Genomic DNA, 16,033 nt, shown 5'->3' with positions numbered 1-16,033 from the left:
TTTTATAAATGACACCGATTTAAATTCAAGACTTGAAGTGTAATTCTGTATTGAAAAAAAACAAAACGTTTTATTCAACCAACAAACAGATTAGTGTGCTGTCATGCTCATTTACAATTTACATTCAATTTTCTGTTGTTCTTTTAAAATGGCTCCTTACGATATGCCTTTCATTGTATTATTGATGCCGCTAATTGAAAAAGTGAAATCCAAAATTCAACCCCAGAAAATGACTGAAATGGATTAAAAAGTCTTTGGTAGCTAATACGTGTTCACACTTGTTCATTCGTCAAATGAGTGTCAGCGAGCAAATAAAAAAAAAAAAATCCAATCACGCCCCTTGCAGAACTTCCTCATGTGAGAGAATGCATCCGAGCGAAGGGGACGAAATTGGTGGTTGATTTCACTCTCATTGGCTCACCTTCGCTGACAAAAGTCGGATCATTAAAACGCACCATTTCAATATTCACGACTAATTAGGTAAACGAGACGGCAGCTCCAAAGTGGGCTACTCTTAATTAAGTCGGAGAGTTTTTGACTTACACCTTGACTAGGTGGCGTGCGCGTGGACCGTTCATCTTGTCAAGCGCCCCGGCATTTTCCAAGGCGACCTCCGGTGCTGGTCAGAGGGGCGTCGTTCTGTGATAAAGAGCGCCCAAGTCGTGTTGCATAACTGGCTAATTATCACTATGTACTTATATGCAAAGTTAAAAGGTCAAATCTGACTTTTAACACGTCGGCAGATAAAACACATCTTTGACGATTAAAAGCGAAAATTCTCCGGTAACGGGTGCAACTGCATGATCTGATGAATAAATGAAGAACAAGGTTCAAACATGTTGTTGTCGTCACCCTAGAAAAGTTTCTTTTTTTTTTTTTGTGGTGGACTGAATCTCTGTGTGACTTTGGTAGCGCAAGCAAGTGGCTTCAATGTTCTAATTCTTCAAATTGCCATTTTGAAGGCTCTTCCTGATACTCAAACTGCATTGCCGATAGCGCTTGCAGGCCTCGCTGGCTTTATACAGGCAGACTGCTCTCGTATTGGATCTCAGACTGTGCAGGTGTCCCTAATGAAGTGCATACTCCCGAGCGGTGCGTTATATGAGAACGCCGCTGATTTACAGTACTTTCCCCATTAACGAGCGCCGGAGGGGAGGCGGGCTGTCTCCCTATAGAATTAGCGTGCGCAGCCCTGTACTATATACGACAGCGAGTGCCCACTGGATCCAATTGTGCAGCCGTGGGGAAAATTAAATTCTTATTACGTGACCCCTCCTCCCTAACCTGCTCCTCCAGCCGCGCCTGCTCAGCCCCCACAATCGCCTCCCTTCTTTTATTTCGCCTTACTACATTCTCAGAGTATATCACCTCCATGACTGTCCATCTGCTGTATCATGGACCACGGACCGATGGCACATAGACAGAATTCAATGGATCGGAATCAAAACAACTAATTGAATAACGATAATGAATTTCTCAAATTTTGGGGAGCCTGGCTAAATGATCTCGTCTACAATAGTATGATACACAAAATAAGATTAGCGATCTTGTTGAAGAGATCAACCTGTGCAGGATGTAATGGTGCATTGTGGGTTTTATTTGTTGAGATGCCGGTCAGAGTTAAAGGGGCACTTACCCCTCTTGCCCCACTCTAGAACCGCCACTGACACCAGAAAGGTATCTTTACGTAAAACGCGTCCAAGGTGCAAAGTCAGTTGAGGACCGCCGACTGAGCTGATAAAAACAAACAAACCCTAGGACGTCATTGATTAATCGCCTTTCGGCTCATTTGTCATCATGGACTATAGAAAACACTTTGACCCCAAGTGTGTACCCTGTTTAGTATAAACTGAACACCTAATAAAAACCCAAAGACGTTTAACAATAACTCGTGTGGGTAATGAAAATCTTTATAGTACGCGTGTGTGTGCACGTGTGTATGCCAATACATATGACCTGGATCCGTTTCTATATCGCAGTGTGGTACGCACAAAGCAATTCCTAAATTGTGACACCAGGTTGAGACTATGACTTTTTTTTTTTTAACTTGAGGTGCAGAGTGCTGTAGTTACACCCCTGTAAGTGTTCCACATTTATCCACATACTCCCCAATTACTCCCTCTCTTTTCTGATTTAGCCGGCTAATTGAATTTGCGGCCGACTTTTAATTAATAGCAAAGCTGATTTGCATAAAGTTGAACAAATTGCATACGGCGCTCCTCCCCTTCCTCCCCCGCCCCCTCCCCACGTTGCTCCACGTCGGAGCAGGCTGGCGCAGTGCCGAGGGGCGAGGATGGTAAATGACATCAGAACGAACGAAGACAAGTTGGAAGTCTTTGCGGACAAAAGGAGAGAGAGAGAGAGAGAGAGAGAGAGAGAGAGAGAGAGAGAGAGAGAGAGCGCGCAGTTGGTGCAAAAAGACAAATGGGGGGCGAAACCTTGCATGAAAGTGCAAGTGTGTGTGTGTGTGTGTGTCTGTGCGCGCATCCCATTCATCTTCTCCGTCATGCATGTTGAATACTTCCACTGATCACACAAAGAGTGGCTAATTGGTGGCACGCTGACAATGGGCACATGGAAACAAGGTGTAATAGCTGACAAAGTGAACACAGCACATCCACTGGCAACAACATCACACAGGACACAACCGTAACTCGCTGTAGCATCTACCGGTGAAAGGAACACCAGACAATTGCTTGCAACTGAAAGAAATGCAGCCTAGAAATTCCTCGTGGTCCCCTTTGTAATATGCCCACCTTTTTTCTTGAACTTCAAAGTTTACAGTCACATCAAAAATGTTCATTAGAGTAACGTTCAATACGGCCCCGCTAAATCTAAACGTGGTTCTCCGATGAATATTGTGTTTGTGGAATATGAATTAAGCGGCAAAATGGGATTTTTCTCAGGAGGGCGGCCATTTTGCAACTTGCCGTCGACTGAAAATGACATCACACTGACTTGATTCTCAAAAGAAACTTTCTCTTCCCTTTTCGTACTGAACGCACAATTTGTATTCGACATCACTGATTTTAAAAAGAACTTTACTTAATAGGTTTAGCTTTGATGAACCCGTGTTGTTTCGCAATTTAATACCACCACCCGAGTGGTCACAGGTAAGGAGGCACAAGTGCAGATAAACACGCGATTTCCTTTTGGCATTTGTAAATGTAATCAAAGCTCAATCATATCACCCGCAGTGTTTAATTCCCTCCCAAGTGTTGACGTCTGTTCAGCCTCTGCAATGCCCTCCCGTCTCCCACCGAGAAATAAGAGACCCAAACACGTGACGCGTGTTTATCAGGTCGGCATTGACCTTCCGGGCAGCCATCTTGGTTTGGAGGGCTAATTTTGTAAGTGCTTAATGATGATGGCAATAAACCACACCGCTATTACAATTACGCCAGCGAACAAATTAACTCACCTGGTCTGCAGGAGCTTCAGGCTAAGATGCGGACCGATGTATAAAAGGTACAGCTGCTTTTGAAGGATCTAGGATAGACGGCGTTTGCAAGCAAAACAAAATAAAAAAAGGAAGGGGCACATAATTACAACAACAATCTTTATTTCTTAAAATAAGATAAAGGACATTTTGTTATCAATAATACAGGTACAAAAAAAAAAAAAGATCAAAGAATACACGAGAATATGGCAGCCGGGTGGAATTAAGCAAGACTTGAACTGGCATAGATCTGTAAATTGAATGGAAATGGGGCTTTCTGTCGTTGAAACGCGGCACCGATAACGTTCTCCAATAAATAAGGCACAACTGAGGGGGCCTAGCAAGGCTGTCTTTGGAAATTCTATGAAGAAATGGACCGATGATATTCACATTTGACGTGGTGCATAAATACGTAGTCATATTAAATCACTCTCATTAGATATTGCTTTGAATAAAAACAGTGGCGGTTATTACTTAGAAAAAAATTCCAAGGTCCTGCTGTCCCATGTTTAACATGACACAATGTTACGCGTGACCGAATCAGAAATGCACCTTGTGGCCGTAAAGTGAGAGTAATCCAGACATATGTGCCATTTTCAACTCTTGTCCTCAACTTTTTTTTTTTTTTTTTTTAAGTTTTCTTTCTTTTTTTTTTTTGGTGCACTGAAAGACGGTCCTGCAACACATACACACTCCCCGCTGTGCAGTCCTCACACACAGATAAGCAGGCGGGGCGCGCTGAAGAAAGCGTAAAAAGTGGACAAGATAAAAAGTTAAGAGGATTAGTTTTGAGTGTCACTTCCTTGTTGGCACCGAGAGTGAATCCATAACGGGGAGAGTTGGCAAAAATAAAAGCAGCGATTGTAGGAGGGGACGGGCAAGACAAAAAAAAAAAAAAAAAAAAAAAAAAAAAAAAAAAAAAAATTCTTTTCGTGCTTGTCATCCATCATAGTGAGAAAAAGTCACTGGATGGAAACGACGGCCACACTGTCCTGGGCTGCTTTTTTTTTTTTTTTTTTTTTTTAAACCCACCTGTATGGAGAGGGTCAAAGTTATTAAGAATCAGGGGCCTTGAAGATAAGGTGGTTTTCTATATCTCGTGGGCGGTAAGATGATGTTCTGGCACGCCGTTGGTGTGAGTCACCGCTGTGTTGTTCTCATTGAGGCGCCTCACGCGGTACACTTCGTAGTGGATGCTGCTGGTGATGTCCTTAATGTTCTGCATGTGGGTCCTGGAAAGGCACAACGTAAAGATGAGATCACCCCGCGACGGATGCGTGGCCAAAAAAAAAAAAAAAAAAAGTCGACGGTACGGAACGCTCCGCTCACCTGATGAGGAGATCTCGTAAATAGGCGAACTCACAGTGGGCTATGTTTTCAACTGACGGAGGGAAAACAAGTGGTTAGGTGGCGGCACCGGCGGGTCAAAACGGAGCAAGACTGCTTCCTTAAATTGTACACCAGGGAGATTCTGTGGCTTTTTTTTTCCTCTTTTTTTTTTTTTTGCTCTCTCATTACATCTCAGTTGCCAACTTCATCTCTGCGGCATCGCTACGTGGCGATAAGGCTAAATTGCTCATAGCCGCACGCGTCGACACAGCGGGAAATGAAACTTCCTTTATGAGACATTTGGTCGAGGGACACTGCATGCCTCCTATCTGGAGCGATAATGTAATTAAGTACACAAGTGAAAACGACTGTTAACCAGCGCGGCTCTTTATGATATTATTAATGACAGCGCCCCACTTCCCGTGTCTGCATGAGGCCTGCGTCAGCTGCCGAGCGCATGACACCAGCCTCAAAAGTGCATTGTTTTACTGCCCGACTGTCGCTTGGCAATTCTTTTCACACACATCCAATTTTAAGGAGCGCCTGCAGTTAGCGGGTATCTCAGTTTTTAGCTGAAATTAAAAATAGCCCTACATAGTGTTTCAGCAACGTCACTGTGACAAACCCCGCCCCAAAATGTCCCTTCGCGTCAAGTTTCTTAAACTTCCGGTAGATTGTGGGTGACATATGAAATGAGAAGAAAAAGGGCCCGGAGAGGAAGTTGTACCTTCAATGGTTCCCCACTTGGTTTTCCTCCCCAGCAACCTCCTGCCGTTGACCTGGTACTCCTGATCGCTGCCCACGACGGCAAACGGAACCATCTCCTGCACACATGCAGAACCGCAAGATGCCAAGTGGCCATCCCCCACGCGCAAAGTTTGCGCAGCCGTTCGAAAAAAACTTTCAAGATCCTCACCCTGATCTTCTCGTTGATCATTCTGTCCTCGGCGTCCTCGTCGAACTCTTTCTGCGGGTAGATGTCGATCCCGTTGGCTCGGAGCTCTTCCCGGATCTGCTCGAGTCGAACAACATGGGACAGTTGTGAAAGCGCTCAAGGCAAGGAATTCATTTGCTTTCATATAAAAAAAAAAAAAAAAAAATGTAAACATTGAGGTAGATTTCAAGGTCATGAATTGTGTGTTTGGATGTTACCTTCTTTTTAAAGAAATCCCTCTCCTCTAAGGTGAGTGTATCCGCTTTGGCAATCACCGGGACTATGTTGACAACCTTACTGAGACGCCTCATGAACTCCACATCAAGAGGCCGCAGACTGGGAAGGAGAAAAAAAAAAAAAAAAAAAAAAAAAAAGTCAATATGCAGTACACGGATGCACCGCCAGAGGTCAGCCACGCTCATGACCTACTTTTCCCTTGTGACGACGTGTGCAGGTTTGGAGGAATGGTGACCCCGTTTACGGAGCTCCTGCAGTTAATGGCAGCAGCCTGGCTAATAACTCTTTAACAGACTGGCCGCGTAAACACAAAAGCCCTGGTGAACTCACACACTAGCAAAAAAAAAAAAAAACCCTCAAGTGCCAAACTGGACTGTGCGCATCCCAGAGACACACGTCGATATTTTCTCTCTTTCGTGCGGCCTGTCTCTTTCCGTTAGGCCAACACTGAGTGGCTGCTGGTCTGCCCCATGTGACAACTGCATGATGCATGACTGGATGGTGCGCACACACGGGGAGGGGGCGATTCGCACTCGCTCCACAGTTGAGTGGACACGAGCTACAAGACAACATTCAGCAGGATCTTTTCGGTGTGACATTTGACAACGGGCAGCTCTTTGAAACGTTTCACAACACACACGTGCGGTAAGCCGACACAGCCAATTACTAAACGAACACACGAGACCTCGCACCACCACCTCATTTATTCTAAATGCACACCAAGCCCCCGAGCCCCCACACAGTAATGGGCTTAACCAAATGTGTGTGTGTGCGTGTGCAGCTGGAGCATAACCAGATGTGTCTTCCTGCAAGGTATCCAGCAAAGAGAAACGTTGGGATTTTGAGCTGCTGCTGCTGCTGCTGCAGGGCCCGGCAGGCCTATCTTCCCTCCGCATGTTTATGTTCTGGGATATGTTGCTAAGTGCTGAGAGGAAATGTGCGCGTGTGCTCGAAAAGCCGACGCATGTTCCACACTAATTTACATCGGAAATGCTGACAAGTAAGGCAACACTCCAGGCACAGCGGCTGTGTTCAAAACCCAAAGTCAAAGAATGTGTGCCTGTGTCACTTTTGGCACGTTTATGCTCGGACATGCGCTCACCAGTGTCCTGTAGGTGGGATGAAGTATATGCAACAGTGGACTCTGGAGTCCGGGATCCTCTTCTTCCTGTTAATGTTTATCTCCTCTTGCAGATATGCCTCGTACTGGTCGTTAATAAATTTCATGATGGGCTGCCAGCTGGATGATGGAGAGGCAACACAAGAATGGGGAAGAAAAAAAAAAAGAATTTAGTCAGAGGAAAGCTAGAAAGTCCACTTGTGACCAAATCGGACGGTGACGAGCGGCAGGCACGTCAGCTTTGAGATGTTCCACTGTTTACATTCAACGTAATCTAAAAATGTAAATGTACCAGTTCTCATTGTTGATCTGATCTCCAAAGCCAGGTGTGTCGATAACCGTCAGCTTCATTCTCACTCCCTTCTCCTCGATGTCTGCGCGAAAACAAACGCACACGAGGTCAGTCCGTGCCGTGCCTACTTACTGCGTTCTTACGAGTCTTTATTGTGGTGAAAAATAGAGGGCGGCAGTAGTGGACTGTATACCATGACTGATCGATTTGATTTCAATGGTCTTGGGGATCTTCTCCTGGGCGGTGGCCATCACGGACTTGCGACTGACTTTGGACTTGAACAGGGTGTTCATCAGAGTAGACTTGCCCAGGCCACTTTGTCCTGTGCGAGAATACAAAAAATAAAATAAAATAAACATTTTAAAAAGGGGAAAAAGTGAGTAAATCAATTCCGGAATTAAAAAGTTGAACATTTCAGACACATTTGAGAACAGAGCAATGCCACATGACGTTTGGATAATGAAGTTCAGACAGGGGGGTGGGGGGGGGGGGATTTTCAAGGTGTTTGCAGTTTGCATGCGTGCGATTAGTGCCTGATCACAGTCATGATGTGAATGAGGCGTTCCAGGCATCCCGACTGCGTCTGCAAGCTGATTACAGTTCATTTTGACTGCACCGTTTTCTCTCAGACCTTGATTAGAGACGAAAAGTAGCATCATGGCTGAATAACAGGAGCAGGCTGGAAAAGACGAATTGCCGGGACTCTAATTTTACGACTATTGAAGGCTTAGAAAAGGCAAGTAATTGTTATCATTATGTTATGATTAGAAATCATCCGAGCAGTTAAACCGAGTCGGAGTCCACAAGTATACGTTTTTAGCCTTCACGTAAAGGTGCGTTGTCTTTAATTAGGAAAAAAATATTAATAACAGTATACAGTGTAACTTCCAAACTGGAATTCACACCACGGGGGCTCCTTTCAATCTTCCCGTACAATTTCTCCACGACGACAGACTTTCTCCCGCTTACCTACAACCATGATGTTGAGCTCAAAGCCCTGCTTCATGGCCTTCCTCCTCATCTGCTCCAGGATGGCGTCGATGCCCACGTAACTGAAATCCACCACGGGGGCCGCGGGCCTGTCGCTGTACGGCGCCGCGGCGTCAGGCGCCACCGTGTCGGCCATGGCACTGCTGGTGGGGCTCGAAATCACTTCCAGCCCTAAATAGACAACGGGGAGATGAGAGAGGTGGTCAGATGTAACATTAGCACAAGGATGGGGGTTGGGGGTGGGGGGTTTATCGGAGTATCATGTTGTAGACAGTGCAGGAACTTCAAATCTTTGTCAAATAGACTCGTTTCGTTTCACATAAAGCGGATTAAAATACTCCAGGATCAGTACATGGAAGCGGGAACCAGCATGAGTGGAGTTTTAGAGATCATTTGCTAGATGTTCACTTTCCATCCCACATGCAAGTCTGCACTTGAAACTGAAACCGATCCAGCAAACAAAGGAGGAAGAGAGTCATCCGTCAAACCGCAGAAAACATTCGATTTCATCACCAGCTCTTTAGGCAACGCTAAAACTGAATCGTCATCATTTTACCTGCTGAGAAACTGTCACCATCGCCATCCATCTCAAAATGTACTATCCAGTTTATGACATTTACCGGCATGTGTGAAGGCTTTAATAGAACGACTTAAGGGCCGGATTGAGAGATTGTACATCGGAGCAGTTGATAAAAGTCAACACGTCCTCGTGCTCCTCGTTACTGTGACTTGATGTGAAGATGGAAAAAAAAAAAAAAGTGCTTAAGCCAGAAAACCGCGACACAAGACACTCCTGCGAACTATCAGCCTTTCCTCCTTATCACACAGCGTTGGCCCGGAGGCACGCACACGCCCGAGCTCATGACAACATGAGCGACGGATTTATCAGCTATTGGGATTCCAGTGATGCATAAATCCTACTCCCCTTCCGACAGAGCAACGAGCCACTTTGTACTAATCCGCTCAATCCCGCATCACTCGAGAGTTCTATCAACAGAACCGCACTAAGAGGGTCAGTGCACTTTGAACTTGGCACCGCATTGATGACGACAAGAAAAAATTGGGGGTTGGAGAACGCTGCCGTGTAAAGTGGCGGCTAATTCAAGATCGACCAGTCTTACTTTGACGATGTGCTCCTTTGTGCGTCCGTGTCAGTCGCACCTATGGAAGCAGCTTGTCATTGGCCTCCAACACCACTTCCCCATCCTGTTCCAGTCGTCAGCAATTTAACGTGACTTACTGCCCTCCACCTCCGCGCCACACCCCCTACATTCCTGTCCCTCGGCGCCTGTCTTTCAAGCTCACCCTTTTCTCCCCTCCTGAAATGGAAATTATTCTGCCTTCCTCCTTGCAGTGATATATTTCGATTTCAAATACATCGGTCAGAAAATGTAAAGGACCTCTTTCAAACTGCTGCTCCCAGAATTTTTGATGTCTTTGTGATGCTACAAAGACGTGATGACAGAGCACAAAAAAAAAAATCTCTTGAAAGTGAGTGTACACAATATTGAACTGTCAAAATATATTTGATACAATATGAGGCGGACAACAAAAAGCTTTTCTTAGCTAGCAACCGATGGGCGAGTACGGACACCCGGTATCGGTTTCGGGACGATACCGGACTTATTTTAAGGCATCGGGTACTCGCGAACGGTGTCGATACAAACCCCGAATAATCTAAGGCAAAAATATCAAAAATAAGAGTCCTCCTCAGCAGTAGGTGGCGCTATATGACAGCCCATTGATATAAGGCGGCGAATTATCAGCATCTGTTAACATTTTTTTTGTCACTGTATGATTTTTTTTTTCAATGATACACCGTGTCGTACATATTTCAAAGATTTTAAGTTACAACTGAACAATCTTCGATAAAAGTAAATCGCAACTTTGCAAATATTGGAAAATGAGAACCACTGGAGTTTCGCTGTCAAACCAAACACAGTGAAGCTCTTCAAGAAAAACTCCTATTTGACAACATTTTGTCTTCCCTTGACCAAGGTGGCGCGTTCATGTCGCGGTCCTGAGCCAGTTAACCCAGGTGTCCGCAGACAGCCGGTTGGAGCGTGACGCCATGAATGTTAAAAGGCATCACATGAGAACTACCTGGTCCTGGTGGTTTACCATCTGGCGGACGTTATCTGCACGACTGGTTCATGCCAGGTCAAACGGGGATGACAGCAGACCACACACTCACAGACACACTACAAGAAAATCCTCATAATAAGGCAGGGTTGAATGAACATTGGCCGGTAGATTCTATTCAATGAAATACTGCAACTGTGACAGTGTGTCGGTCTGCATTTAATGGAAGTTTTAAGCTCAGGGAAACTTGATAGAATTTGTCACCAAATTTAACTTGCGATTTAAATTGTTCACATGCAGGAGACAAAATCATTTTAAGTGACAATATTGTGTTGCTGTAGTCTTCTGCATTTTTTTTTGACTCCCACAACACTTTTCACTGATGTTGAGTTTTTGGAGGCCTACTGCAGGTGATTGATCGACTGATCACGACACCCTTTCACTGAGTTGAAGTGCTGCTTTATTGTCATTCATCTTTAGTTTCGGAAGGGATTTCCCCCGTGTCAGATTACGGGATGGCATGTTTCCTTTGTTCCGTTTAACCCAAAAAAAAAAAAAAAAAGCTACCGAATAACAATTTGAAAAAGAGGATGACTCATCAGCGATACTGTTTTCAATTATAGACACCAAAGAATTTTTCTCTTGCCTCCTGAACTTATTGGGTTGCATTGCTTGTCGGGAAATATTACTCGGCCTTCTGCTGCAAAAGTTTTTCGGAGGAGGAAATAGTTTAGAGTAGGAAGGACTGTGTGTGTGTGTGTGTGTGTGTGTGTGTGTGTGTGTGTGTGTGTGTGTGTGGGGGGGTAATCTGATGTTCATAGGCTAAGAGATAAGGGAAGCAAAAAAAAAAAAAAAGGGTGATTTACTTCAGTTTGTAAAACCCCTTCCTGAAGAAATGCAACCAGATGAAACCCTGCAAAAAAATAGCAAAAGTGCAGATGTGGTCGAAGCCACTAGGCCAAACACCAGCTACCCCAAATGTTGTTCTTGACAGCATTGGTGAGCAGGTCAAAGGTTACGTTCCCACTTTAGGTCAGGCTGAATGATGTCCCTCTGTGACAAACTGCTGGCTTGATCTTTTCCACAAACTACATCTGACGGCAGGGCTCGGGACAAAAGAAAACACGATAGCTCAACATGGGTCAACAGTCAAGGATTGAAATGTGACAAGAAATATGCAAATCCCCCAGAGAAGGTCTCTGAAATGTTGCTCAGACACACACAAGATCGCCGCTTTGTACAAAATCTGTCAGGTAGGCAAGGGGGGGATCGTTTTCTCCAAAGAGCGGCCACGTCAAACACACATTAGCGGACAAGCCCACTAAATGGGTCATTTGGATCTTTGCTCTGCTCAAGAATGTTTTTTTATGGGCTCCCTTTGAGAACATTCTCTCCTTTTGTCCTTTATTTATCATTCCCAAGCAGGACAAAGTGGGGTCCCGTCTCATTTTAACGTGGCCAAATGTGTTTTGATTGCGACCCAGATGTTTCGGAGCAAATATCTTGATGGTGACTTCTCCAGTGAGTCTGGAACTGCTTGTTCATGGCAAGCACCCAAATGCAACTGCGACGACATCATACTGTGGGCTGACAATCCAATCAACTGTGTGGATTCAAGACGGCACACGTTCCCCATTTTTATGGCAAATATCCAAACGAGGAAAATCAGCAACTGGTGGCACTTCAAACGTGATCTGCGTCATGATTAAAGTCAGAGCGCTTGTGCGGAAAGAGTCGTCGTCATACTCTGAAGATATGTGCCCTTTGACCCCTGCATGGTCTTACTCGCTCGACTGCCAGTGTGCATTTATTTGCATGTGATGATGCTTCTTATGCTATGGCAACACTTAGCTAGCCACCGACTTACTGGCTGCCATGTGCTCATTTTTGGCTTGTCTATAGTGTTAATGCAAGCTTGGTATTACCATTTTGTGTGAGCTGGACGACCCCCCGAAGTTAAGTATGTGTTGACCGTATGTGAGGATTCAAGTGTGCCAGAACGCATCAGCACAAATAAAGTGACTTTGCTCGCTTCCCTCATTGGCCATAAGAATGTAAACAGGAAGGTTTGCTCAGTGGACTGGAAAGCGACAAACAAATACAGCAGCCGAAATAAACACACAACATAGCAAAACTTTTGGCGTGTGTTAATAATTATCTGGACAGTCCCGCAGGTATTATACACACTAGATACGAGCTGCATTTTTAAAAGGCAGGACCTAAAAGGATGCAAATTTGAACACACGTGAACAGCAAATATGCAAAAGCAAAGATGTGTCCAGTAAATCAACAGTCTCAAATGTGTTTACATGCCACCTGCCAGTTACATCACAATGGCTTTCAGGCGTCGGAGGATATCATTACCACAAGACGGGATTTGGGAAATGCTTTGAAAGTCAATCAGCGACACAGAACGGAAATCTTTGAGGTACGACGGTCACGTGCGTGTTTTGTCCACATCTATGTGATGCCATTTCTGATACCAAGAGTGCCAATTTTGATTCCATGCCAGTTGCAAGTCGCATCAACATGTATCATATCTCCGAAACGTGTTGAGAAATGTTTGCGAATTGGCAATAACGACTGCAAGAGTCTACTCGCGAGTGCCAGAGGAATGCGTTTTGTGAGCATGTCTTTCCAGGCTCGGCCTCAAACGGCGTGACGCTCAGATGAACAAGGTCACTCAAGAGGAATCGTGTACATATGCAACACCACTTTGGGATCATTTACTGGTGCAGATTTAACTTCACGTCAATGATCCCATTCAAAAGAAGACCCTGGTCAAAATGCTAGCCATTAAACCCCTCAGCGGGTTAAACCCAACGGCTACGATCACGTAGGAGGTTTGACGAGAAATCAGAATAACGAGTACGCTAGCTAATATTCATGCGAGTGACTCACCGACGGGTACTGATGAATGTCATCAGATTGACCTGGAGTGAGCCAGAGCACAATGGGGGTCAAAGTGCATCAGCGGAATGGCTGACTGACATCAAGCATGGAGCCGAATGGAATCTCACCTCTGTCCTCATATTTATCTTACTGATTTCAAATACATGAAAGGAGGAGTTAGGAACAGTTACAGGACAGGTCCACGTGGGAACTTAAGGCTGGCTGACATAACGCAGACAAACACAAAAAGGCACAAAAAAGGGTATGTACACAAGTTAACGGCGACCTTTTCGGCATCCTCTCAACCATCGGTGAAAGGCCAGCGTCTGTTCTCGCCTGCCAGCGCGCCGGGGTGCCTTTCAACGACTCCACGTGTCCACAAGAATGCGTGCTACATACATGCCGGTGAGACAAACCAGAGGCGGGTGACTTTCTAAAACTGTGGAGGCTGGTTGCTGTTTTCCAGCAGTTGATTGTCAGAGAACTCTGTAAAAGGACCGTCTGGGTCGATATGTGACAATGCATGACACAACACAAAATGAGTCTGAAAAATGAAGTCGATTGTTAACCAGTCTCAAGGGGGGAAAAAAAAAAAATGTTCATACCGCCTTATCTGTTCAACAGCTACGCTCATCACCCAGAACGGCTGTAGCGATGGGCCGGCAACGCAGTCACATTGCAGCTGAGGGAAAAGTTGGCCGAAGGTGACGATAGGGATGGAGTGAGCTCGGTTTTGTGGAATCAATGTTGATGAATCGCGCGGTGAAGGAATGGATTGCACACTATTTGTCTGCAACCAGCAGAGGCGCTGTTCATTCAATCCTAGTTTGTGGTCTTTAAAACAAAAAAAAAATGTCCAGGCTAGTGAAACTCCGCTGAGCACCATTGTCACATGTGACTGTCATCAAGGCAACTTTTCAAAATATTTTCAAAAGTATTAGGATATTATTTTTGGCATCCATGTTGAAATGCTAATGCTAGCCACTTTAGCCACCGACCCATTCATTTAAATGCCAATGTAATGAATACTATTTTGTTCTGCGGTTGACACAATTGTCTTTCACATAGACAACAATGCCCCCACCCCCCCCAAAAAAAGCCCGCATGACTTTACACATTTAAAAAGTATCACAATTTGTGAAAAAAATGAAACTGAATCAGCCAATCTCAAAGAAAAAAAAAACAACCTTGAAAGCTATGCAAAAAAATTTTGGGGGGGGGGGATGATTCAGAGGTCTGACTGACACACACACCAACATCCCCCTTCCTCCCCCTGTGCAGCTATGAAGACTTGTTAAGTGATCTGGTAATGGATCACCATGAGAACAGAAACAGCATGTCGCAAATACTCGTCAAATGAGAAGACAAGCAGGGCGAGAACACAATGGAAAGCCTCCCGTCTTTCATGCAGCCACTGCCGCACAACAGACATGCCACTTTTAGAAGTAGGCAAAAGTGGAGCGACAATAATCATGGGCATGGTGCACACAAACCGCACCAAACTTGAATGCACTGATAAGTTTCTTTCCGACCTTTTCCTTCAAGAGGACATCAACACAAGCATTTAGCATTTATGTTCAGCCTTATGAAACAAAACAAACAAAAAAAAATCATCCTTCTGCAAAGCATGCACAAAAAACAACACTTAAAACATACTTACCGTGCGTGCGTGTGAAAGAGTTGTCCCTGGCTGTCGTGCAGTGCGCGAGTAAGAGGCCAAACTCTTCTGTGGCTCTGAAAGCTCCCCCGCTGGCCCCTCCCACCCTTGCTTGTCATGTGAACCAGGACGCCAAAGTAACAGGAGACACCCACTTCCTTTATCTCGCCCCCGAGCCTCCAAAAAAAAGGGAGAACTGAGCCGCGTCGGATCAACCGCCTTGAAAATAAAGAAAGATTGGATTTCCCCGATGGACGATTAGGTCGAGATCGTTGATGCATCGACACACGCCGCAGCGTTTGGACTCACTCCCAAGCAACAGTGTGAATTTACAACCCTCATAAATCATCTTGACCTCATCATCTGGTCCCCCAGAGGCTCAGCATGCGTCAGATCCCGTTGAGTCTTCTCACATCAAACCACTCCGATTCCAAGAGCACACCTTGGCGTGCCGTCGCCAAGGCTCGGCGGCAAACTGCAGACGAACCCTTTGAAATGTGCTTGTTCAATTTCACTTTTGACTGTTCTTATGGCGTATGCATGCATGTGCGATGAGAGGAAACAGCTGTCTGCATTCGGACAGGAAGTGTTAATTACAAACCCGAGCCATGGGCTGGAGTGTACCCATACTGTCACACGAGCACACGGACAACCATATGCGTAATCTGGGCCAAGAATGTCATTCCCAAAAAAACAAACCAAACGTGCTACAAACATGGATTTTGTTTTCTTTCATGATACTGGACTTTGCAGCCGAGAGACACACCTGCGCCATACAGTGTATATTCTTAGTTCTTCTGACTAAAAAAAAAAAAATAATAAAAATTCAGTCACTGTAATATTATGCACAGGACAAACAAACACAGATGCTTCCTGTGGTGAAGCGTCAGATTCTCTGAAGCCACATCTGCCAGTCGAAGTTTCGATTGACTTTTGAGGGCGTATTTTCCCAGAAAATTTAGGCTGGACTCGAAATTGTACCACTCATGGTGCGTTAGACTTGCACTGCAATAGCCGCATATGTAGTAAGCTCCAATTATTATTGGGGGAACGCTACAAAT

The 16,033-nt window shown here is 45.0% G+C and overlaps 1 protein-coding gene across 6 annotated transcripts in view; it reads right to left on the bottom strand.

Annotated features, from left to right (window-relative positions):
- Nucleotides 1-3,545: 3,545 nt before the first annotated feature.
- septin9a (septin 9a) overlaps nucleotides 3,546-16,033 on the bottom strand; it is a 45,074-nt gene continuing 32,586 nt past the window's right edge. For 4 of the 6 annotated variants that reach the window (XM_019896322.1, XM_019896313.1, XM_019896329.1 and 1 more), the window contains 9 exons: nucleotides 8,321-8,512; nucleotides 7,545-7,673; nucleotides 7,352-7,433; nucleotides 7,042-7,179; nucleotides 5,921-6,038; nucleotides 5,685-5,780; nucleotides 5,496-5,592; nucleotides 4,769-4,820; nucleotides 3,546-4,671 (listed from right to left, as the gene is read on the bottom strand). In XM_019896322.1, the coding sequence (XP_019751881.1) occupies nucleotides 4,530-4,671; nucleotides 4,769-4,820; nucleotides 5,496-5,592; nucleotides 5,685-5,780; nucleotides 5,921-6,038; nucleotides 7,042-7,179; nucleotides 7,352-7,433; nucleotides 7,545-7,673; nucleotides 8,321-8,512 (1,046 nt within the window). In that variant the 3' untranslated portion in view covers nucleotides 3,546-4,529. Of the gene's footprint in view, nucleotides 4,672-4,768; nucleotides 4,821-5,495; nucleotides 5,593-5,684; nucleotides 5,781-5,920; nucleotides 6,039-7,041; nucleotides 7,180-7,351; nucleotides 7,434-7,544; nucleotides 7,674-8,320; nucleotides 8,513-9,462; nucleotides 9,643-14,975; nucleotides 15,080-16,033 lie in introns of those variants that run through there. The other 2 variants (XM_019896353.1, XM_019896345.1) reach the window with 2 other exon arrangements.

The sequence above is a fragment of the Hippocampus comes genome, unplaced genomic scaffold (assembly GCF_001891065.2).
Source record: "Hippocampus comes isolate QL1 unplaced genomic scaffold, H_comes_QL1_v1.1 scaffold10, whole genome shotgun sequence".
In the NCBI taxonomy this organism is placed as follows: Eukaryota; Metazoa; Chordata; class Actinopteri; order Syngnathiformes; family Syngnathidae; genus Hippocampus; species Hippocampus comes.
The sequence above is the reverse complement of the archived record's forward strand: the minus strand, read 5'-3'. Positions and strand labels throughout refer to the sequence as shown.